This window comes from Pimephales promelas, chromosome 2 (assembly GCF_988280905.1).
Source record: "Pimephales promelas chromosome 2, fPimPro1.hap1.1, whole genome shotgun sequence".
Lineage (NCBI taxonomy): Eukaryota > Metazoa > Chordata > Actinopteri > Cypriniformes > Leuciscidae > Pimephales > Pimephales promelas.
Window position 1 is genome coordinate 43297446 of NC_142770.1, and position 24305 is coordinate 43321750.

The following is a 24305-nucleotide window of genomic DNA, read 5'->3' on the forward strand; positions in this document are numbered from 1 at the left end:
GTTGATCACCTCCCAATTTGCACATCATTCCATTCCCTTCCCTACCCACCCATCCCTACATGAATTCACCCCGAAACATCTATATGGTTTAATATGAGCTATTATCACACAGTATTATACATGTTTGGTATCATTTGAAGTGTCTCAGTGCAACTGGTACAAAGCTCTCATTCCCACAGAAGTAAACCAAAAAGGTAATATGGTGTGGAGAGTTTAGAGATATGTCCCCCCCCCATTCTCCAGGCTTCAGCCCCTGTCTCGACAGGATGTCTGCTCCCTGCAGTATGTTGGATGTATGTTGCTCTTAGAGACAACAGTTTCCCCTGGGACCAAAGGAGGATCTGATGCGCCAGACTGCATAGTGGGCAGGCTCAGGCCACCCTGATGGTTTGTATAGGCCATTACCAACATATTGTCATAACCGACATACAGAAACATGTTCAACGGTGGGAGAGCAACGTCAATTTCCTGCAACCTTGGTCGTTCCACCACGGATGGGGCCGCCCGCAGAGAACCTAGACCAGAGGCTTCGTCTGAGAGCGCCGTCTATGCCCCCAGGCTCCCTGAGGCGGGGCTCTAGACAAGAATCTCTCTTTTTGGGCCTGTCTGTAGTAGGCGGAGGAGCTAGAAGATGGCTGTGTCTGTGGCTGCTCACTCGGTGCAAACTTCTTAGTTTTCGAGCGGCGAGGGAGATATTGTCTGAAGGCTGCCGACTGTTTCTTCACCTCCTGAAACCTGTCGACGACGGTATTTATGGCGTCGCCGAACAGGCAAGAAGGCGAAATTGGAGCATCAAGGAGGAAAGCCCTGTCTTTCTCCTTGATAAACGACAAGTTTAACCATAGATATCTCTCCGAGACCACCATCGCCGTCATGGAGCGTCCAATTGCACGGGCCGTCTCCTAGGTGACTCGGAGAGACAGGTCAGCGGCCTTCCTCAACTCTGCGATGTCTTCGGGAGTTCGACCCTTGCCCTCATCGATATCTTTAACACTAGAAGTGCCAGAATTCCAAAACTACTAGAACGGCCACAAACGGTCATTTTCACCGTTAGATTCAAAACGGTGTTTATTTGACGAATAATTTTCATAATTATTTTCGTCAACCACATTTTTTCAAAGACGAAAACGAGACGATAACTAAATAAAAACTAGGTTTGAATGACAAAAACTATGACGAAAATGTTAGATAGTGACGATATGCGAAGCGGTCAATAGGCTCATAATAATAGCAGAACTAGTGAACAGCCCATGCAGCAAAACAAACAGCGCATGACGGGGCAGCAGAGCTCACCAGGATCATCCGACATGAATGGAACATCTGGATCCGCCGTGTCTGATGATAGCTGCCGTCTCTTTTTCCTTGATGTGGACTCTGACTCTGAATCACTCCCTGATGATATATAGCCTATAGATAACGTATTACTATAGATAACTGTAGTCCGGTTTTATTTGCTTATTTCTGATCAACAACTAATATAGAAATTATTACACCGCTACACAGGTGACCGGACAGACCTTTCTGTTGACAGTTGAGATCAACCGCGGGATATTTAACAAAAAAATATCGCGAAATTTAGTGCGGTCAATATGACCGTCTATGGCCGAAATAGGTAAATATGTTCATTTTTTTTGTTTTGCCTTACGTTTACGTAACTTAATTTATATGAAAAGCATTTTAAATGAAAATACAGACAATTTTAGGAAAAGTCAGGTACCAACAGGATTTTATTATTTTTTTCAACAAAGTTATTGTAGATATAAAATTCAAAACGGTCAAAATGACCGTTGTGGCCGTTCTAGTGTTAAGAAGGTCGGCCTGTACGCCTGAAGCAGCGCCATGGTGTGAAGGCTCGCACCAGCCCAATCCGCAGCCATATATGCCCTGCCCACTAACGAAGATGTATCCCTACTTGGTTTAGTGGGCAGCACCGGGGCTTTCAGAAATGACGCCGATTTGGGGGATAAATAATTAACGAGCGGCTGTTCCACCCATGGCATCATGCCATAAACGTTTTCTCGTGCCGCCAGGATGTTACTATAATTAAGAACTGGGGGGTTGGACACACGAGATGAATGTGGTCTGTTCCACGACTTACACAACTCATTGTGTAAGTCGGGAAAAAATGGTAAGCCCCGGTGATGAGGTTGCTTCCACGCGAGGTTTGAGAATATCGGAACTGCCCGAGGAATCCCGAGAAGGTGCCTCGGCAGCCTCAGGATCACCAGACAGATCAATTTACAAGCCCCATGAAGAGCGTCAGCGCGCCGCCTCGCCGGATGCAGGTCCCGCACCACAAGGCTCGTGAGGCTGGCTATCCTCATTAAAGATAGCCAGCCGGGAACGCAGCACACGGAGCGACAACTGTTCACAATGCTCACAAACAGCCCCCTTAAAAGCTGCCTGCACGTGCTGCTTTCCCAGACAGTGCGTGCACAGTCAGTGTGTGTTCTCCACCCATGATATAATGAGGGCAAGGATGCACACACCTCCTGAAACCCGCACTCGCCATTTGGAGATATATACGTGTGCTTTGTTTGACAGACAACAATAAATAAGACAACAAAATCACAGAACGCGCTTGCTGAAGAACAGAAAGCTTACATCTCATGTGTGCCGGCGTCCCTTTATAGCTTCCGCCTATTTGTCGTCACACATTATGTTATGATGACGTTACACCAATCAGAGATTGGCTTAGTTTCATTCATGCTTCTGTAAAGAATCTCGGCTTAAGTTTATAGCTCAATTTGAATTCAGGGGAAGAATATTCCAAAATCAATGATCTGGATCAGCAACTTATAGAATATTCGTTAAACCGAGTTTCTCACATGAATTAAATCACCCAACGAGGGGTGTGTCACAACACACGTCTGCTTCAGGTATATATGACGAAATTAAACACAACGAATTATGATTAATTTGGAGCATATATTTTCCACAGATCGGGGCTGTTCTTTAAAACAACAAGGATTACACAGTTTTCTCAGTCAGCGCGCCAGCGTGCGGATCTGTAAAACTATCAATCACTTCATCTGTTTAGCTTAATTTTCTGACAATGTTTTGTGCACTCAACAAAATCAGATTGTAGCGTTAGGATCTAATATTAAAGAGGCTTTGTTATGTGATTAATACAAACAATGGCAAAGAATGTATAAATGAGTTTAATAAAAACACACGACTAAGTTACACTACAAAAACCACACGATATATGTATGTACACAAAATGAAAGTGAAACTAAAAAGGAAACAAGGGAAAATGGGAATACAAAGAGAAGTACAGTTACTAGCACAGCTTTAAACCTTCAGAGACAACCACAGGATTATATCTTGAGTTTCAAATTTGATGGAACAAATTGCTATTCAGACCTTTGTATGCTGGAAGCGTGCGGTTGTCCGTGAGGCTGGAGACAGGTTCCTTTGTTCTCCCCACGTGGGTGTGCGTCGCGGGAGTTCAAAACGAGTTCGCGCTGGATGGTGTCTTCTTGTTGGAGAGGACACACGTACGACTTTAACTGGCTATTCGCAAAAGTAAACGAAGTAAAAATAACGAAAACTGATAACTTTAAAAAGCTTCAGAAGACGCCGAGAGTGTCCAAGGAATTCCGGAAAGAGTTCAAGAGTCTAAGCTTAAGAGTAAGAACAAGAGCAATCAGGTAAGAGAGCTAAGAAATTAGGAGACATAAGAGTTAAGAGCCCGATGAATCTGTGGCGAGAGTTTTTCAAGGGTGTTTTGGGACCCCCCTAACCCTCGGATGGCCAATGAGCGTCACACAACTGAAGGAGCGCGCGCCCACTTGATTAACATATCACGTTGTTAATCTTGGTTCTTAAGACAAAGGAAAAGTTCTGCTAACTTTGAAAACAAACTTATACATAATGGTATACATTTCACAATATCGATATACAGTTTAAAAGACAGATCATGCTATGAGGATTACAAAGACATCAAACACATTGGACTATTTTGACAGCATTATTGAATTACATGTTTAAAGCATTGTATTACAGTTATCTAAACTTCTTTGACACGCGTGAGTCCATTCGAAGCTGAAATAGTGAATTACAGTTCTTTTACATGTATTTCGGCATACTAGATAATTTTGGTAACTCTTTTACAAGCTTTCAGAGATGTCCGTGTTTGTGTGCGTGCAGGAATGTTCAGCGTGCGGACGCGTTAATGTGTGTGTGTGTTGCATGTAGGTGTGGGTCAGCGGGTCGCACGTATATTGCGATAGAACAAACGAAGTCTGGCTTGTATCCAGAGTTCCCTCGCTTTTGGAGGTGTCAAAGGATCAAAGAGGAGAGAGAGTTAATCTGATCGCGGTCAGATTAACTGTCGTTACGGGCGGGGGATGTTGCCCCGTGATGTTTCCGTGTTCGTCCTAAATCACACTTAGTCAGGTAACCCCAGACACTCGGGCGCCTGACTGCAGTAAAAGTCAAAGTTGAATTAAAACACATATGCGTAGGAATGTGTTAAAAGGGTCTCTGCCAACCAAGCTCTGAGTAATTGCATGCAAACTGGTTAATGATGTCCGACCCAGAATCTCTACATTCCCCCCTGATTGGAAGATGACGTCCCTGCGGAGACGTTCTCTGCCGATCACGCATGGGAGGATGGAAGGTGAATCATGAAGTTGTTAGCAGGGGATCATCAGGGCTGGGGGCTTAACTCAATGAGGTCGCTGGCAACTTCCAGCGCAGGAGCTTCTCTTCGAGGGTTTCGGCGGAAGCCTCCGGATACAGCTTTGGTGAGCTTGACGGTAGCTGATCGCACCTCATTGAGTCTCCTGTATAGGATGAAGGCCAAGCCCAATGTTAAGAGGTGGCTGACTACCATGGAGATGCACAGCGCCGTGTCGGCTGCGCTCCAGGCTCGGATGACAGGTGAGGTAGTCAAAGGAGGTTGTCGAGACAAAGCTTGCAGAGCAGAGTCAAGAGGAGCAATGTCAATTAACTGTGACCCCCCTGTCTCAATTCCCAGTTCCAGTTCTGGACCCAGGGTGAAGTTGTGGTCCTTGAAGAAGGAGGGGATTTCCAGTTCGGATTCATATTCACTGCTCGGGAGATGATACAATGCCAGATCATCGACGTGGAGGATGGCACCTTTAGGTACTTGAATCCACATGCTCTGGTTGAGCAGGCTGACCCGAGTGGCAGTGTCATGTTGGTCATAGGTGAGAGTAGCAGTGAGAACCGGAGTGTTTACGAGCCAGCGGTCACCGATGATTTCTGCTCGTGTCTCGCCGACTTGCATGCGAGGTCTGGCCTCAGCAGGGCACCGGTTGTCACTGGACATGGGTTGCAATCCACAGATTCCATCAGTGTTGTCTCTGAGGAAGGGTTTGCTTGGGCAGAGATAATGAATGTCTTTGGTCAAGGTGCACATGTGCAGGTTTGGAGCCAGGTACAGTTGCGGATCGCTGTCATGGTACGCTACCACATCGGGGGTGCGAACCTTGATGTGCGTGTTACCTTTCCAAAACCCCACATTGACAATGTCCTTAAGTCTGTAGATTCGGCTTGACTCTATGATGGGCAGGTTCAAGAGGAATCCCACTTCCCTCTGCTCGGGGTCGACGTAGAGTGGTATGGCGCTGCCCAGAGAGTAGGCCAGGTGGACTTGGAGCGGGTCGGCTGGCGTGGTGATGTCGGAAGCCAGCACATTTTGGACCAGGCTCAAAGGTATGAGATAGGGAGGAATGCGGCCCATAGCTAGGCTGTCGATGGAGGAGCTCACCTCCCGCAGCATGTCTGTCATGAGGGCGGTGACAAGCTGCGTTTGGGCAAAGTCAGTTTGAAAGTCATTGAACAGCTGCTTCATGGAGTTCACAGTCTGGTTCAGGAGGACGCTGTGGGTGTTGAGAATTACCACAGTTCCTCTTAAAGTCTTTCCGATGGTCTGCAGGGAAGCGCTCTGCGTGGTGAGCTGTTCTCTTAACTGTGGGATCTCTGTTTGAATCTCGGCCACGTGTCGTCTTACAGTAGCTAGGTTGACTGCGTTGACGCTGGACATACCAATGTTAAACAGGGTTCCCACGGCAGCTGCGGCTCCGAGCAGGGCTCCCAGGAAACGTTTGGGGCGGCGATTGTGTCCGCTTAATTCGGCTTGGGTGACGGTCATCTTTTCAAGTTGGTTCAGCATGTGCCGGATGTCAGCATCGGCGTGGGAGAGGGAGTCTTCGGTCCAGCGGGCACCAGCCCAGCTGTACTGGATTACAGTGCGGGGGTAGTGTGCTCTGTAGACATTTCGGGGATCTAGTCGGACGTACACTTTCTGGGTGTGGGTCCGACAGTTGGTGATCAAGAGACCTGGTTGCTCCCTCAGCACGATGCCTGACGCCGGGCCTGGTGAGATGACGTCGGGTGGTGGTTGCCCTCTGATCGCTTGAAGGCACAGGATGGTAAACCACAGTAGCATCCTAGTAGCAGTAACAGAGGAGAGGGGTGAAAGAGAGGGGGAGAGAGAGAGAGGCAGTGTGTCAGCGGGAGTTGTCCATGGTTTTGCAGGACAGTCTTCCGCTCCTAGGATGAGAAACAAGTTAGTTTGCATTGGCCCCTCCCCGCCTCTCCCTGCCAGCAGCCGAATGTCTCTTAATTTGGTTGCGGTGGACCCATTTGAGCACAGGGTCTTTCTGTCCCCGGCTTAGTTGGATGCGGTACGCTACTGGTGAAAGTTTGTCAACAATTTCGTGAGGTCCTGTCCAGCGTGGCAGGAATTTCTTTGACAGCCGGTTGGAGGCTGTGTGTTGTGGCTGTGCGAAGCTATAGTACCAGACCCTGTCACCCACAGCCAGTTCCTGGTGTGACGCTTTCCGGTCGTAGTACGCTTTCTGACCCTCTGCGCTCTTTTGAAGCTGTTGCTGAGCGAAGGCAAAGGTTGATTTCAGATGCCGGTGCAGCTCTTCGAGGTACTGGTGAGTGGTGCAGGCGGTGACGAGACTTGAGTCCCCTGGCTGGTACAACAGGTGCAGGGGCAGTGTCATCTGCCGTCCAGTCATTAGTTCGAAGGGAGACACTTGGGTTGAGTCTTGCGGAGTAGCTCTGAGAGCCATTAGCACCAGCGGGAGTTTCATGTCCCAGTCTTTCTGGTTGGCGGCCACATACTTTTTCAGCATACTGACCACAGTCCGATTTGACCGTTCAACTTGGCCTGATGAACTGGGCTGGTGGCTAATGTGCAGTTGAACCTGGACACCCAAGAGTTTCCATATCTGCTGCATTATCTCAGCTGTGAAGTGAGTACCTCTGTCTGAATTGACACTCATTGGCAATCCGAACCTTGAGAATATGTGGTTCATCAGGAGGTATGCCGTGGTCTGGGCGGTGTCGTTGGGTGCTGGGAGGCACTCTACCCATTTTGTGAACTGGCACACGACTGTGAGAAAGTATTTGTTGCCTCTTGTTGATCGGGGTAGAGGTCCTACCCAGTCGATTTGCAGGTCTGACCACGGGAATGTGACTTTCCTGCGTTGCAGCGGAGCTCTGTGGTGTGGATTTGCAGGTTGAAACTGGCAGCAAATCAGACATTCTTTGATGTACTCCGCCACGTGTTTTTGCATGCATGGCCAATATGCCACTTGTTTCAGTGTCTTATAAGTGGCTCTGACGCCGTGATGTCCGGCACATGGTGCGTCGTGGGCAAACCTCAGCATCACCCCCCTTAAGGACTGTGGAACGACAAGCCGAGGCATTGTGGTGTCATCAGGCTTATACCACAAGATGTTGTCCGTTACACGCAGCATGTGCTTGATGTCGTGCAGGCGCTTCAGACAAGGGTCGGCCGCGAGGTCGGCCAACGTGAGTGGGTGGTTGGTGGGGTCTGAGAGGTGGTGCAGAAAAGTCTTTAATGCGGTGTCAGAGTTTTGCATGTCCGCTATGTCGTTGTTTGAGATCTGCGGAGTCAGGGTGAGAGGTTGTGAGGTGGGCAGTGTGGCAGGGAAAGTTCGTTTGCTGCGGGTTAGCACTGCCACCTCGAAGGTTTGTGGTTGGGCAGGAGGTGCCCATGGAGTACCGTGCAGTGCGCCCGCCTTGGCGAGGCCATCGGTACGGTCGTTCAGGTCCTTGTCGAGGCCTGGTTGTTTGGAGTGACCTTTCACCTTTTTCCAGTAGACAATCATGTCGTGTTGTCTAGTTAGGTTATCACATGCTTGAAACAAATTTTGGTGTGTGACAGGCTTGCCGTTTGAGGTCTTAAAGCCATTTTGTTTCCAGCTTGGAAGGTGGCATGTGAAACTTAGTCTGGCATAGTTCGAGTCTGTGCAGATCAGGAGTTCTCTGATGTTGTGGGCCGAGGCTATTTGCAGAGTTATGAGAATGGCTGCCACTTCAGCATATTGTGATGACTGGGGTCCTAGCTTGAAGTGTTGCGGTGGGCAAGGCAGATCATTTACCCATAACACACCAGCACCTGCTTGACGAGCGCCCTCTTGGTTGTAGGAGCATCCGTCGACGTAGGCTGTTGGCATACCTTGGCACGCATTTTCCTCAAAGTACCTGTGACAGGTCTGTTGTTGTGGTTCTTCCACATGGGTTGTTGCAGGTGGGACATTATCGGAGCAGTTTTGGCAGGCCGCCAGGCCGTTGCCCAGGGCTGACTTGTGGTTTTGTGCATATCTTGCTTCAACATTGCGACCCTGGAGGGCCATTAACCACGTGGCGATGCGGGAGTTTGTGACCACACCATCACGGATGCGTTGGCTGTTGAGGAACATGACAGGCTGATGACAAGTCTCTACGATAACTTTCTGAGCTCCAATGTAGTTGGAGAATCTTTGTATAGCCCACACGGTGCAAAGCAACGCCTTTTCACAGTCTGAGAATTTAGTCTCTGGTGGAAGAAGTGTCTTGCTGGCATACGCAACTACCCTTTTGTCTTGGTCATGTCGTTGGTACAGACCAGCGCTGAGACAGTGTTGGGAGAATCCAGCTTCCAAGTAGAATTCTCTGTGTGGGTCAGGGTAGGCCAGGCATGGAGCTGTACACAGGTGACGTTTCAACTCTTTCATGGCATTGTCCTGGACGGTTGTCCAGACAAACGGGCAGTCTTTTTTCAGCAGGGCAGTTAAAGGCTTTGCAATGTCTGAATAGTTCTCTATGAACTGCCGTGAGTAATTGCACACCCCCAGGAAACTTCGAAGTTCAGAGACGTTGGTGGGGGGTTTGATGTTTTGAACAGCTTGTATGCGACTTGTCTGTGGTTCGACGCCTTGTGACCCGATCAGTAGTCCCACGTAGTTAACCTTGGTTCGACACCATTGTCCTTTGTGGAGGGCGATCTTGGCACCTGCAGTTGTTAACTGGTTCAAAACATAGTCTATTTCTTTCAGGTGATCGGCTACTGTGGTACTTTTCATCAGCACGTCGTCCACATAGATGAGATTCCCTCTCATTCTTGCATCGGGGCATGCTTTGTTCAGGAAGATGTTGAACTCAGCAGGTGAGTTAGCATAGCCGAATGGACACCTGGTGAAAGTGAATTGTCTGTTGCCAAAAGTGAAAGCAAGCTTGTGCTGGTCGTCTGGATGTACTGGGATGGTCCAGAATCCAGAGGCCACGTCGAGCGTAGAGAAGATGGTGGCTCCTCTGATCTGGGGTATTTCTTGCTCCAGCTGGGTCATGGGCCATCGTGACAGAGGCACCTGTTGGTTCAGTTTCCTGTAGTCGATCGTTGGTCGCCACTTGCCATTTGGTTTGATTACCGGCCAGATGGGAGCAGAATAGGTGCTGTTGCATGGACGAATTATACCTTTCTCAAGCATGGAGTCAATAATCTCTTGCACCGGTTCGTGTGACGCCAGTGGGATTTTGTATTGTCTCATATAGGTAGGGGGAGCTTGAGGGTGCGTTGGAATGCGCACGGTGTGAAGGTGGGTGAGACCACAGTCTAAAGAGTCTTTGGCAAATGACGCTTTGAATTTGTAAAGGACTTGTCTGAGTCTTTGTCGATCTGCATCGTCCTGGATAGCATCAGCGTCGGATAGGATTTGTTGAACTTGAGATTCAAATCCTGGATAGGGCTCTTCAGTAAGTGAGTCACCCGTTGAGTTGACGAGCGTAGGAGCAGAGGTTTCATCAGTCTCGCAGGTTTGCTCTTTGGAGACTGTGTAGACAGCGAGGTGTCGGTCGTCCGTCAGCTCCGTTCTGCATACTTGATCTCTGTCCATTGGCATGACTGAGGCAATGGAGATGATCTTGAAAGGGGCTGTGCGCAGTGTGTCGCCTGTGTACCCGTCGGGCATCATGGCGATCGGGAGGGGCCCGATAAATGGTAAAGTCAATTCAAAGTCAGGGAAATCATGGCTCACTAGCCATCCCAGCCGATAGGCTTTTGGGATTGTGATGTCCACTGCGATGCAATTGTTGAACAGGATGTAGACCGCACGCGATGACACTTCAGTGAGGGGCGTGGCTTCCAGTGTTAGTCCAAGTTCAATGCACTCAGGTGACTGTTGAAAGAAACCCAATGTGTGGTTTAGGGTTTGACCACGTCGAATGTTGAGTCGAACAGCGACCCCTTTGGTGTAAGCAGGTACTACAGTGTCCTGTTCACTGATCAAGGTGCAGACCTCTGGGATGGTCTGGCCTGACATGAGGTTGTCAGTGTGTGTGGGAACAACAGCTGGCTGTAAAGTCACTGGGGCCCACAATACCTCGTTGATAATGTCCACATGTGCTTGGAGGCGAATCAGGATGTCCGCCCCAATGTAGACGTTGTGAGACGGGTCCGGCAGGACCAGGAAGTAATGAGTGAGGCACCTGTTATTCCAGTTCAAGTTCAAAGCACAGATACCTTTTGTAGTCACCATGTTTGATGGACATGAGTTCAAAGGGAAGCGTGTGCGCTTGCTTGCAGAAGGAAGATCAGGTGTGACTTTAATTAGTTCAGTGAAAAGTGACAGGCTAATGGCAGAGTTGTCTGCCCATAGCGCGAGCACAATGTCTGTTGTGGGTATACCATTCAGCTGCAGGTCAGTGTTGACCTTGGGGCAGAAGGGCTCAGAGTCTTTGGGGAGTTGGAAAGTGCAGAGGAGTGAACTTGAATCTCGCTCCAGTGTTGAGTCTGTGTCTCGGTGGCTGTCGGCGAAAGTTCCCGTGACCTTGGTGACCTGACAGTCTGGCTCAGTTGATCTGGGTGGCTGACAGGGGAGAGGTTCTCGCACTTGAGCCCAAATTTTCAGTTGTTTGAAGTCCATTAAGGGCTCAAAGCGATCTAAAAGATCTTTGCCGACGAGGAGAGGATATGTGTCCATAGGTGAAATGTACACAGGATGGATGAGACTCATGGGACCGATGGTCAGATGGATGGGAGCTATCTGTTCAAGCCGGATGTTAGTTTGGCTGTAAGACTGCACATTCAACCCACAGTTCTGCGAATTTAAAGTTCTGTTTTGCTTGTTAGCTTCAAATCTGAGTCTTTCAAAGAGTTCAGCTGAAATCAGAGTGAGGTCCGATCCCGTGTCGACCAGGGCTTCAAGCTTCACTTTATTTTCCAGCGTGATGGAGAGATACAGCTTGCGTGCTAGTCCTTTTTCGATCAGGTTCCCCAGGAGTTTTGGCGATGGGGTTTGTGTGGTGATCGATAAACAGCTAGGGTCAGTGTCTCGTGATTCGCTGTGGAGACACACAACCAAAACAGCACTTTCAGGTATCTCAGAGGTTTGTTCGCTGGTGTGAGGGGTTGCGTTGTCCACTTCGGGATGTGTGGTGGGCAACAGCAAGGAGTGTGTATCGCTGTCACTCGGTGTTGTGACAGCTGGTTCAGCGGTCTGTGTCAGGAGAGCAGTGTTCGGGGAGCTTAATTCAATAGGAGGGCTGTCAGACAGGCTTTTAGTCCTCACCCATAGTCACGAAGAATCTGGCCTATCCTCTTTGTCAGTTTTCTTGTGAAGAAGCTCTTTCAGAACTTTCAGGATCTCTGCGCTCTCTGACGTAGACTTACTGTTTGTCTTTGTGGCAGGCTCGGATTTGGACTTGGACTTGCTTGGGGCCTGCCGTGGAGTTTTCTGTTGCCGCTGCTCTGGGCTAGGCGTTCTTGCTGCTGGAGCTCGGCTGGTTCTTGACTGTTGGCTGGCTTCCCGGGTGGCTCCACCCCTTTGGTTGTGGGGAGGCCGTGGGTTGCCAAAGGACTCAGGGCGTCGGCTTTGCTGCTTGGGGCGTGCACCCTCACGGTTGCGTTGCCCTCTGCTGGCCTGAAACGTTCTGGAGTCGTTGTTAAACAGTCTGTTAGTGTGGTGCTGTTGGGCGCCCTCTAGTGCCAGCTCTGAGTGGTGATCAGTGATGGGGCAGATAGAGGGAGTTCTAACAGTCTTTTCAGAAACCATTTTCTGTTTGATAAAAGCTTTGTGGGCCAAATCTCGCAGTTGTTGGGTTGTCATGGTTTGAGGGCATGCCAGGACCCCTAAGTGATGGCTCACAGTGGGATGCAGATTTCGGAGGAACAAAGTTCGGAAGTTAAAGTCCTCTTCCATTCCGGGCTCGTTCCGTGCACCGAAGTAGGCTTGCCTGAGGCGAGCATAATAGGCCTGCGGAGTTTCCAGTCGTCCCTGCTTGAGGTTCATCGCGGTGATTAGTCCTTGATCAGTTTCTGGATCAGAGAATTCCCGGATGAAAGCTTGTCGCAGTTGCTGGTAATCCGTTTTGACAGCGTCTGGTTGACGATCCAGGAAGCTGCGTACGTCCCGACTGGACGTAATTCTGACCAGATACAACCTGTCCCACGGGGTGACATGGGGAACAGTGTTCAAATGAAAGTCAATGTCCTTCAGGTAGGCATGAACATCGTGGCCTCCTGCAGGGTTTGGTGTGAAGGTAGGGATGTTTCTTGCCAACTTGTCAAGTTCTTTGAAACCCATGCCGTGGCGAGTGTCAGGGACTGACGGTGAGGCCCCCCCTTTTCCAGAGGGTGGGGACCCTGGCAGGCTGTCCGCAGATGTCTGAGACGGTGGACGTCCGTCCTCCATCACAGTTCTGGAGTCTTGACTGAAGTGTGCGGGTCGACTGGTCAGGGAAAACTTTGTAGTGTGCGTTTCCCTGACTCGGTCACTCTGCAGTTTATAGGAGTGTTTTAGTTCTTGGTGGACGGCGTCAAGCTCGTCTTTATAGAGATCTAGTTGTTGGGAAAGTTTATCAATTTCAGCTTGGGCTGTTTTCAAGTGTTTTTCACAGGCCTTAGCTTTAGCGTCTCTGTCTTTCAATTCAGCCTTGGCTCTGGTAAGGAGAGAGTCACCACGTTCCAGTTTTTCGGTGAGCGTCTCTCTGGCTTTCCTTTCGTTTAAGTCCTTTTGGTCGGTGTCCAGACGGAGGTGTTCCAGGGCCTCTTGAAGTCTTTGCACTTCATTTTGCAGGTCTGGGTACTTTTCCTCCTCGTCGCGTAGTAGCTGGTTTAGACGACTCTGGGTTTCTGCTTGGTCGCGCCGGGCCTCCTCCGCTTGGAGCCGTAGAGTTGCCGTCTCCTGTTCCAGGTCGGTGGCAGTTCTCTCGTGAAGGCGGGCTTGTGCGACCAGCGTATGGGCCAGCTTTCCCACGATTCGGGCCCATTCTTTGTGGCTGTAGCTCTGCGTCGGGTCCTGCCTCATCAGCGTGTCCAGTTCGGCGTCCAGCTGTTCCTGGCTCCGGGGCTCAGCGTCGCTGTCCTCCTTGGGCAGGAACGCGGCGGTCATGGCGGTCAGCCATGTCTCAAGGCTGTCCCAATGGGCGGCCGGGTGGGGAGACTGGGACATACTGGCTTACTGTAGGCGAGAGGAGCACAACACACACAAAGACCAAATGCAAGTTTGTTCACAATTTAGGCGCTATCCCTTTGGTACGGACGATGCCGTTTACGGGAATTTTGGCTAACTGATGGAGACAGTTAGACGGTGAGAGAGACAAATTGTTTAGGTCAGCGCAGGGCCTAAATAAAGATTTGACAGGGCCGGAGCCAGTGGGTCACTGCTGCCACTGACGGCTCGGCTGTCAGTCTGTTATTTAGCTTTCCTGGGGTGTCTCTGTAGGCTGTGTCTCTGGGTGACCTGAAAGGCACAGTTCACACAGAACAGAGAGCAGAAGAAAAACAGCAAGGTAAGAGAAAACTTAAATGGGGTTAGGCACTGGGACTAACGGGTCTGTGGATACAGAGAATGATTACAGTTGAGAAAGTGTTACGGGGACTAAGAAGGCTTGTGCCGGCTATGTGTGTTTTCTGAGGCACGAATGGGTAGCACTTAGACGACAAGGGAGAATATCTAATATTCTTGTGGCCTATGCTAAGTGAATGATCTGTATTTCTTTACCTTAATTCAGCTTGCCTGGGGTGACCCGAAATCACTCCTGAATGGAACCAATGGTGAGGAAAATTCCCCCGTCGCTCCAGACACTCAACTGAGGTGTCCGCGGGCCCTTCCTGTACATCTACCACGGTGCGCCCGCTCAAACAACTTCGACTTTTAACACGACCTGGCAATTCCGAGGATGTCACCTGCTTACGACACTGCAAAAAGGGTGTACTCACAGAACCCCCTTCTCAGGGTGGCCCCTTTTTAGGCCCCGGTTTGCGAGAACGTTCCGAAATTGCCTTGTGTCGCAGCGTGAGTGACCCCTCTTTGTGGAATTTACCAGATTGCTGATGTCTTGTTGCGTGCCGCACCAATGGACAGAGACAGGAGGGTCCGAGACTCACCCACAGCTAGCGCTGGTTACGCCGGTAGGAAAAATCCGTCCACTGGAGACCAACCAGGGATGAAGATCAGATCACCACACACAAGAGAATGTTTCCTGTAAAATACTGAAATGTGGCAGAAAAAGGGCTCTAAAATTAATTAAAGTTGACCTTGTTTAAACCAAATTGAGTATTTGTGAGGTATAAAATACAAAATCTTACTACCTAGGGGCAGAGAAGAAAACACAAAAAGGGAAGTATGACAATCAGAATACCCTAGAGGGAGAGAGAGAGTCAGAGAGTGGGGCAGGAGACACAGGAGTACACAGGCGCAGTGGCGGGTTTGGGCCACCAGAGGGCGTGTTCTCTGTGGTCAGCCTGGTAGAAAAGACACACTTAATTGAAATTGCAATTCAAAGGTTTTAAATTAAATTCAAATAAGCGTGTGCAGAGATGTTACGTAATCCCTAAGGCAATGTGATAGGGTATCACAGGCTGAAGGGAAGAAAAGAAACAAAAAAAAGAAATCAAATAAATGAAAGTAAAAATTAATTAAATTTTTTTTTTCAAAAAAAAAATTAATTAATCAAAAAAATTATTAAAGGAAATTAATAAGCGTTATCAATTCACACAACTAATAACAGTTATTGATCTATTGAAAACAAATCAACAAAAGTTATCAATTCCTTGAGACGAATTAACAAACCAATCAATTTATCAGAAAGGAGAAAAGTAAATTATTAATAAGACTTATTGATCTACCCGAGGGAGAAATCAATAACCTTATTTGGAGGGAAACGAAAATTAAGTGGAAACGCCCATAACACAATCCATGAGATTAAATGAGAATTTAATTCAGGTGCATCTTCTTACGTTTTCTCAAAACCAAATCTGAATGAGATTATGAAAATTAACGGATGGATATCACTCTCGATGCCAATCTTGTTGTAAATTGACACAGAATGAGTCCAACTGAAAATAGACTGAAATCTCAAACAGAACGAGGAGAGGCGAGCGTCGCTGCGATCGCCTCAATTATGAGAGTTAACAATGACTGGGAAGGGAAATTCAGGAAAACAAGACCTATTCAACAAATGTCCACGCGATGGCACTATTTTGCTCACGTCGATGAAAAGGGTCTGGTGGTAATTTGAAACTCTGAGGCGCTAGGCTGCGCTCTAGCGTTGAGGAGTAGAATTACAATCAGAACCACTTCATTGTCCCTTCTGGGGCGCGCAAAATTTGAATGCATGCAATACAATCCAGGCGGATTATTCTCGTGCTATTTTCACGGGTGCGTGAGGCAGAAATTATTTTACTGCGCTTACACGTACACTTATCACAGGAATTTACGTCTGTGGCTTACTCCAAACACATTAATCATTTAGCACTTAATGATTGATATGTTCTGCTTTAACATCTGGTTAGCTAAATCAAAAGTTAAAACTCGGAGTGTTTCGTTAACTAAACGAATTTAAATCAGGCCTTGGCTATAGGAAGATTAAAGGAACATCGCTTTACTCTTTCCTCTTTCGTCCTGACAAAAGAATCTCGTTTTGAACAGGCGAGTCGAAAGAATATCTTTAACATGTACACGTCTGTACAGGTAAATATTACTTTCGTCACAAACTACAGTTTAACCTTAAACGCTTAACAGTGAATATCAGTATTCTGAACTGCAATTTATTTTTAACAATTACCACGACTAAAACGTTAAGCACATTCAATCATGTAATTGCGGATTTGAGAGATACTGCAGATTCTCAATTTGCGGCGGCGCGCACTTGAGTCACGCGACGGCGCGCGGTCGTGTTTCTCAACCAAACAGCAAAGTATACAAAAATTGTCACTGCATTAATTTCACACACAACAAAGCTTAAAATATGCCCGCATTCTCCACCATAAAACTGTAAAGAATCTCGGCTTAAGTTTATAGCTCAATTTGAATTCAGGGGAAGAATATTCCAAAATCAATGATCTGGATCAGCAACTTATAGAATATTCGTTAAACCGAGTTTCTCACATGAATTAAATCACCCAACGAGGGGTGTGTCACAACACACGTCTGCTTCAGGTATATATGACGAAATTAAACACAACGAATTATGATTAATTTGGAGCATATATTTTCCACAGATCGGGGCTGTTCTTTAAAACAACAAGGATTACACAGTTTTCTCAGTCAGCGCGCCAGCGTGCGGATCTGTAAAACTATCAATCACTTCATCTGTTTAGCTTAATTTTCTGACAATGTTTTGTGCACTCAACAAAATCAGATTGTAGCGTTAGGATCTAATATTAAAGAGGCTTTGTTATGTGATTAATACAAACAATGGCAAAGAATGTATAAATGAGTTTAATAAAAACACACGACTAAGTTACACTACAAAAACCACACGATATATGTATGTACACAAAATGAAAGTGAAACTAAAAAGGAAACAAGGGAAAATGGGAATACAAAGAGAAGTACAGTTACTAGCACAGCTTTAAACCTTCAGAGACAACCACAGGATTATATCTTGAGTTTCAAATTTGATGGAACAAATTGCTATTCAGACCTTTGTATGCTGGAAGCGTGCGGTTGTCCGTGAGGCTGGAGACAGGTTCCTTTGTTCTCCCCACGTGGGTGTGCGTCGCGGGAGTTCAAAACGAGTTCGCGCTGGATGGTGTCTTCTTGTTGGAGAGGACACACGTACGACTTTAACTGGCTATTCGCAAAAGTAAACGAAGTAAAAATAACGAAAACTGATAACTTTAAAAAGCTTCAGAAGACGCCGAGAGTGTCCAAGGAATTCCGGAAAGAGTTCAAGAGTCTAAGCTTAAGAGTAAGAACAAGAGCAATCAGGTAAGAGAGCTAAGAAATTAGGAGACATAAGAGTTAAGAGCCCGATGAATCTGTGGCGAGAGTTTTTCAAGGGTGTTTTGGGACCCCCCTAACCCTCGGATGGCCAATGAGCGTCACACAACTGAAGGAGCGCGCGCCCACTTGATTAACATATCACGTTGTTAATCTTGGTTCTTAAGACAAAGGAAAAGTTCTGCTAACTTTGAAAACAAACTTATACATAATGGTATACATTTCACAATATCGATATACAGTTTAAAAGACAGATCATGCTATGAGGATTACAAAGACATCAAACACATTGGACTATTTTGACAGCATTATTGAATTACATGTTTAAAGCATTGTATTACAGTTATCTAAACTTCTTTGACACGCGTGAGTCCATTCGAAGCTGAAATAGTGAATTACAGTTCTTTTACATGTATTTCGGCATACTAGATAATTTTGGTAACTCTTTTACAAGCTTTCAGAGATGTCCGTGTTTGTGTGCGTGCAGGAATGTTCAGCGTGCGGACGCGTTAATGTGTGTGTGTGTTGCATGTAGGTGTGGGTCAGCGGGTCGCACGTATATTGCGATAGAACAAACGAAGTCTGGCTTGTATCCAGAGTTCCCTCGCTTTTGGAGGTGTCAAAGGATCAAAGAGGAGAGAGAGTTAATCTGATCGCGGTCAGATTAACTGTCGTTACGGGCGGGGGATGTTGCCCCGTGATGTTTCCGTGTTCGTCCTAAATCACACTTAGTCAGGTAACCCCAGACACTCGGGCGCCTGACTGCAGTAAAAGTCAAAGTTGAATTAAAACACATATGCGTAGGAATGTGTTAAAAGGGTCTCTGCCAACCAAGCTCTGAGTAATTGCATGCAAACTGGTTAATGATGTCCGACCCAGAATCTCTACACTTCAGAGGCGCAACGCTGAGGGGCGTTCCCCCCAAAGTGTCATTCGATGCAGTTTGAGTTACCTCGAAAGAGAACTAAAGATATGACTATAGAATTTTATGATACTGTCAGAACTTTATCTAAAGTAGTTATTGCGTTTAAAGAGGTTGATAAGGTCAGTTCAAATAAGTATTTGGGTACATTGATTGATGATAAATTTTATTGTATCGAAAGCACAAAAATGGTTATATTTAAGTCCTCTGAAGTTGATAAATCCATATTGATAATGTTTTATAGATCTTTCCTTGAAAGTGTTTTAACCTTTGCTATGATCTGTTGGTTTTATCGATTAAAAGTTAAAAGTAGATCCCAGCTTCAGCACATTATTAATGTAGGGTCAAAGATTAGAGGATCAGTACAGTTGGGTTTGTCAGCTTTGTGTGAGAGAAATGTTCTTAGGAAGTCTTTAACTATCCTACTGTCACGGATCCATCTGCGTCAGCACCAGACACCATCACTTCGCCCACTCGTTCTGATTACCTGAACTACTGATCATCCTCACCTGCCATCACCACCTGTTCGTACTTTCCATCCCAATCACCTGCACGATAAAAGAGTCGCTCATTCAGTCCTTCCCTGTCTGGTCTCGTCAACACTACTGGCAACAGACTCCCTATCCTCCGAGCATTTACTTCCAGTGACCTACCTGTTACGAAGCCTCCGTTCCTGTCCGTCTCCTGTTCGCTCCAATCCCCGGTCCAGCTCCTTCCTCCTCGACACTTGTGCCTGCAAAGATAAGCAACTCTTTATTCAGACTGCTCCTTTCCATCCGCGATATCTGATGATCTGAAACTCACCTGCCTTTGAACTTTTACCAACTCATTCAATAAACCCCCGTTGTACTTACCTGTCTGTGTTCTTCTAGTCCGTGACACCTAGAGGATACATCCCACATTTTGTTTTTAGAATTTGAAAACCTTCCCTCAGGAAAGCTATGTAGAGTGCTCAAGTGGAGGACCATTAAAGCTTCTAGGTCTTTTGTTTCAAATGTAGTTATGAGTGCAAATACTTATTTGAAACAAAGATAAAGGTACCGTGATTTTTAGAGAGTAGCTATATGAATATTTATGATAAATGCCCGGGGTTTGTGATGATTTTTCGTAAGGTTTTGTGATGCTTGGCTGTTTTTTGTTTTATAAAAATGTGTATGTTTGTGAGGTTGAAGCTACTTAAATTGCCCTGTAAAGGGATAAATAAAGATTTTACTACTACTACTACTACTACTACTAAACTATTATCTAATTGACCAATAACCAATTGGAAAGCTAACTTAAATTTGAGCTTGTGATAAAATGGAGTCAGATAAAAGCTTAAATGGACTTAAAACTAACTAGATAATTGTAATCTCGAAAGTGATGTTGATGTCTTTCATACAGTATTATAGATTTCCGTGCCTTTTGTTTGCATCCATATTCAGTTGTCAGTTTTTGAAACTAACTTTCAATGCATTTGTACAAAGAACAAAAATAAAATTAAAGTTTAAGGATTTAAATTGTTTGGGGCTTAACTGATTAATCAGTTGAATGCTTTCATTCCTGTTCTAGACTCTCTAACTGCAGTGTAACAGAAGAAGGTTATGAAGCTCTGGCTTCAGCTCTGAGATCAAACCCTTCACACCTGATAGAGCTGGATCTCACAGGAAATGATCCTGGACAATCAGGAGTGAAGCAGCTCAATGATTTACTACAGGATCCAGACTGTCAACTGAAGACACTGAGGTGAGACAGAATCAAATATTTAACTAAATTAGTTAACCCTCTGGGGTCTGAAGTGTTTTTCGGGTCCTTGAGATGTTTTGACATGAATTATTGTGAGGATCATGAATAATGCCCTGATTCAGACCCGAGAAGACAATGACCTGCAAAATTAACCGATGTTATGCTACTAAAACGTCTTTTTTTCCTCTCGCGATAAGTCATTCCAAAAATCATGGCAACGGACGTTGGTAGGTTTATAGCCTTTATGCAGCCACTGCAGTAGACATCTTTATTATTAATGGAAGGAGATATGGTGTGTTATCCAAGCATTAGCCTAATGGCAGGGAAAGACATGGAGTTCCTGGGTGTTTCTCCCTCATTTCTGCTCCAAGGTCTTGATTGTGGCATTTCTTTGAGGTTTAGAGTCCAGTACGCTATTCCTGTAGCCTTTAGCCTTTCGCCGGCCCCTCCCTCAAAACGGCCATTGTCCAATCACACATCATAGCAACCGTTACTATGTGAGCTGCTCCGTCAAACATTGACTCCAAGCAAGATGGTGAAGTGGTGCGCCCATGGCATTTGTAAATTGGACACAAAATACCCAGAGAGATTGTCTGGAGAAGTTTTTTTCCCTTTCCAAAGCCAAAAACACAACGCGAGCAGTGCCTAAGATAGATTAAACAGTGTGGTTAATTGTGCTAATGTGTCGAACATTTAAACTTCTGCAGTCCCATTCCCAGTAAAATAACTCACGTGCAGTGTGCGTGAGACTGAGACACTGAGATAAGTCAAAGAAGCACGGAGAAAGCAGATCAAGAGGATCCACAAAGGAATTACATTTTCTAAAGGGTTGTTGTTAACATACCTATGATATTCTCGGGGAAAATGAGCAGCAGTCAGCTAAGTTAGCAGTGCAGCACCGTAGACTACAGTTTAAAGGAGTGCACGCTCGCAACGGGGAAAGCATGACGCTTACTTGAAAACATCAGTTCATATATCAATATCGTAACGAATAGAACCTTAAATAATGTATGGTTCTCTGCCTCTTTCCGTCTCTTATGCATAACGTTAGTTAGGCCTACTTTTTAAACACATGACACGCAAATGGTTGCTGTAGTATTGAAAAACCTGCTTGTTAGTGCGAATGTGTACTCATCGGAGGCAAAATGACTAAATATGCAACCATATTTGAAGAGCTCTTTTCCAAAACGCTATAAATCCATTTCAATAGTTTTCAGGAAAACTACATTTTTTACCTAGACCCACACATTTTGTGAATATTCAAATTATCCTGTTTAAATGTTTTATTGGTTCAGTCTGAACATTTTGAACAATAATTATTAAATCAAACAACAATATTGTTAATGATAATTTAAAAGTTAATTTTATTTTTTTCCAAAACGCTATAAATCGAAATAAACCTCAAACAAATAGTACAAATTTCAACATATGCATGAAAAAAACAAATTATTAATACCAATTTCAACATATGCATGAAAAAAACGAATTATTAAAAATGATCAATAAGATATTCAAAAAAGGGATGGGCACCCCTCCAGCACATGCACACACACACACAGGCTACATAACATGTGAGCAAAGCGGAGCAGCATGACGCTTAAATATAAGTTAAAAAAAAAACAAAAAAACAAAATAAACATTTCACATTTGTTTTTAATAATATTACATTACTTATTTTTATTATTTCATCTATGTTGAGTAGGCTACGAAAAGGGAACCGCATGAGATGAGTAAGATAGGATCAAAATTCAAAAGCTGCCCAATATCGGAAAATATTTGGAGTGCGTCAGACATGATTTTGACCACTTATTAAGTTTTGTTTTGTAGAAAGCTTGTAAATTTCGTTTCATATAAATTGTATCTTCATTTTAATAAATGTTTCATCGACAAATTGACTGGATTAATACATTAAAAGTAAATATCAGACAATATAATCAGGACACAGAGGCGCGCAGGTGAACCGGAGCGCGTCTCATAATATGAACCGAAACAACGCGATGCTTGCCTCACACAGGCCTGAGAACTAAGCTACAGAAAGCTTTAAATATCTACTTTTAAACAAAACAATTAAAAACTAAAATAAATTGGCAACTCTCTGCGTATGTAGGCTAATTAGAAGTATGCGTTTCTCTATGCGCGTTCACTGCGAAGATGGCGAGTAAGCATCATCAACTTTATCTTTGTTGCTGACACTGACAGAAAACGTCTCGGTTACGTATGTAACCCTCGTTCCCTGAGTAAGGGAACGGAGACGTTACGTCAGAAGTGACGGAGATTGGGGGTTTCGCATAGAAAGCCAATCCTCTTCGAGTATTAAAACACGAGCCAATGGCATGCAATGCCTTGGGGCTGCGGAATTTTGCATAGCGTACTCCGCCCTACTCCGTGAGTATAAAAGGAGGAAGTGAACGCAACCGCAGTATGTCTTCGCTGAGGAGCCAAGACTGAACTCGGCCTCTACCCAGCGATACAGCAGAAGTGGCAGGGAGACGTAACGTCTCCGTTCCCTTACTCAGGGAACGAGGGTTACATACGTAACCGAGACGTTCCCTATCGTAGTCACTTCGAGTTACGTCAGAAGTGACGGAGATTGGGGGTCTGTGCCATCACGCCATCTTCAAGCTGTCTTCCAGTGCCCTGCGAAAGACTGAACCCCCGAGCCTTACCTCTTTTTTTTTTTTTTTTTTTTTTTTTGGGGATCCGACTTTGACACAGGATTACCAAGGTACACTGGGAAACATATCCCGAAGGGGACATGCTACCAGCTGCCTACCGAAGGGAGGACTTAAGAATACACATATGGCCACCTAGGGACACATATGGAACACTGGAGTACCAACCGCAGGTGGCTACTGATTTAAACTCCAGGGGTGGCAGATGGCTTGCCAAGGGAAGACACATGCTCAGAGAGGCTTACAGTGGATAATACACATGAGACGGTTACCATGGGGAACCGTGCGCATGGAGGCACCTAGCTAGCATCCAGAGCCACGCAGTGGCGCCCGCATCGTCGGTGCCGGAGGACTCAAGACTTCAATGGAAGAACTGAGGAAATATCGCACTTATCCAGTCCGGGGAGTGGAGTGGCGAGCAAGCGAAGACACCTGAGCGGATCCAGAACTGGCCGAAACGAGTACGTGAGAGGATACCGGCTCAATTCGCAGATTATAGAATCTGGCGAAGGTGTTGGGTGTCGCCCAGCCTGCAGCTCTGCAGATGTCTGTTAGCGAGGCGCCGTGCGCTAAAGCCCAAGAGGAGGCTACACTCCGAGTGGAATGGGCCGTCACACCAAGGGGGCACGGAAGGCCTTGCTGCTGGTAAGACAAAGCAATGGCATCCACTATCCAGTGGGACAGCCGTTGCTTTGAGAGAGCCCTTCCCTTCTGGCTCCCTCCATGACAGACAAAGAGCTGGTCTGAGGTCCTGAAACACTGCGTTCTGTCGACATAGGTGCGGAGAGCACGTACCGGACAGAGCAGTGCCAAGGCTGGGTCTGCCTCCTCCGGGGGCAGCGCTTGCAGGTTCACCACCTGGTCCCGGAAGGGAGTGGTGGGAACCTTGGGCACATATCCAGGCCGGGGTCTCAGGATCACGTGAGAGTAAGCCGGCCCGAACTCCAGGCACGCTTCGTCAACGGAGAATGCGTGCAGGTCCCCCACCCTCTTGATGGAGGCCAATGCAACCAGGAGTGCTGTCTTCATGGACAGAAACTTTAACTCTACTGATTGCAAAGGCTCAAAGGGATGCCTCTGCAGAGCACTTAAAACTACCGAGAGGTCCCAAGAGGGTACGAGGGGAGGACGAGGCGGATGCAGCCTCCTCGCTCCCCTCAGGAACCTGATGACCAGGTCGTGCTTCCCTAAGGACTTACCTTCCACTGCTTCATGAGAAGCGGCAATGGCCGCGACGTAAACCTTAAGGGTGGAGGGCGACAGCCTGCGCTCCAACCCCTCTTGCAGGAAGGAAAGCACGACACTGATCGAACATCTCCGGGGGTCTTCTCCGCGAGAAGAGCACCAATTGACGAAGAGGTTCCACTTCAACGCATAAAGGTGTCTCGTGGACAACGCTCTTGCGGAAGTGATGGTTGCCGCCACCGCAGGTGGCAGCGAACTCAAACCTGCCTCGTCCCGTCCAGGAGCCACACGTGCAGCCTCCAG

At 46.6% G+C, this 24305-nt stretch overlaps 4 protein-coding genes and 1 pseudogene across 4 annotated transcripts in view; 1 reads left to right on the forward strand and 4 right to left on the reverse strand.

Annotated features, from left to right (window-relative positions):
• The window catches only part of LOC120466970 (protein NLRC3-like), a 35592-nt gene extending 15443 nt beyond the window's left edge, over positions 1-20149 (forward strand). The window contains exon 7 of the mRNA XM_089122531.1: positions 19972-20149. Coding sequence (XP_088978657.1) covers positions 19972-20149 — 178 coding nt within the window. The remainder of the gene's footprint in view (positions 1-19971) is intronic.
• LOC120461325 (uncharacterized) overlaps positions 1-24305 on the reverse strand; it is a 274723-nt gene that overhangs the window by 121381 nt on the left and 129037 nt on the right. The window lies entirely within an intron of this gene.
• Positions 4473-11843, reverse strand: LOC148997550 (uncharacterized; the record flags this gene model as incomplete). Its single annotated transcript, XM_089135043.1, has 2 exons — positions 4473-6387; positions 6545-11843. Coding segments are annotated over 2 exons (7032 nt in total), but the record flags the coding sequence as incomplete, so codon positions are not given.
• On the reverse strand, positions 11827-12962 carry LOC148997551 (uncharacterized). Its single transcript, XM_089135128.1, has one exon. It carries the CDS (start codon positions 12960-12962, stop codon positions 11847-11849), a length of 1116 nt encoding a protein of 371 aa, XP_088991254.1. The 3' UTR covers positions 11827-11846.
• LOC148997552 (uncharacterized) lies at positions 13109-13721 on the reverse strand (annotated as a pseudogene).

Coding starts and splice junctions, on each gene's coding strand:
- LOC148997551 (XM_089135128.1), bottom strand. CDS start 12,962: ATGGAGGACGGACGTCCACCGTCTCAGACATCTGCGGACAGCCTGCCA.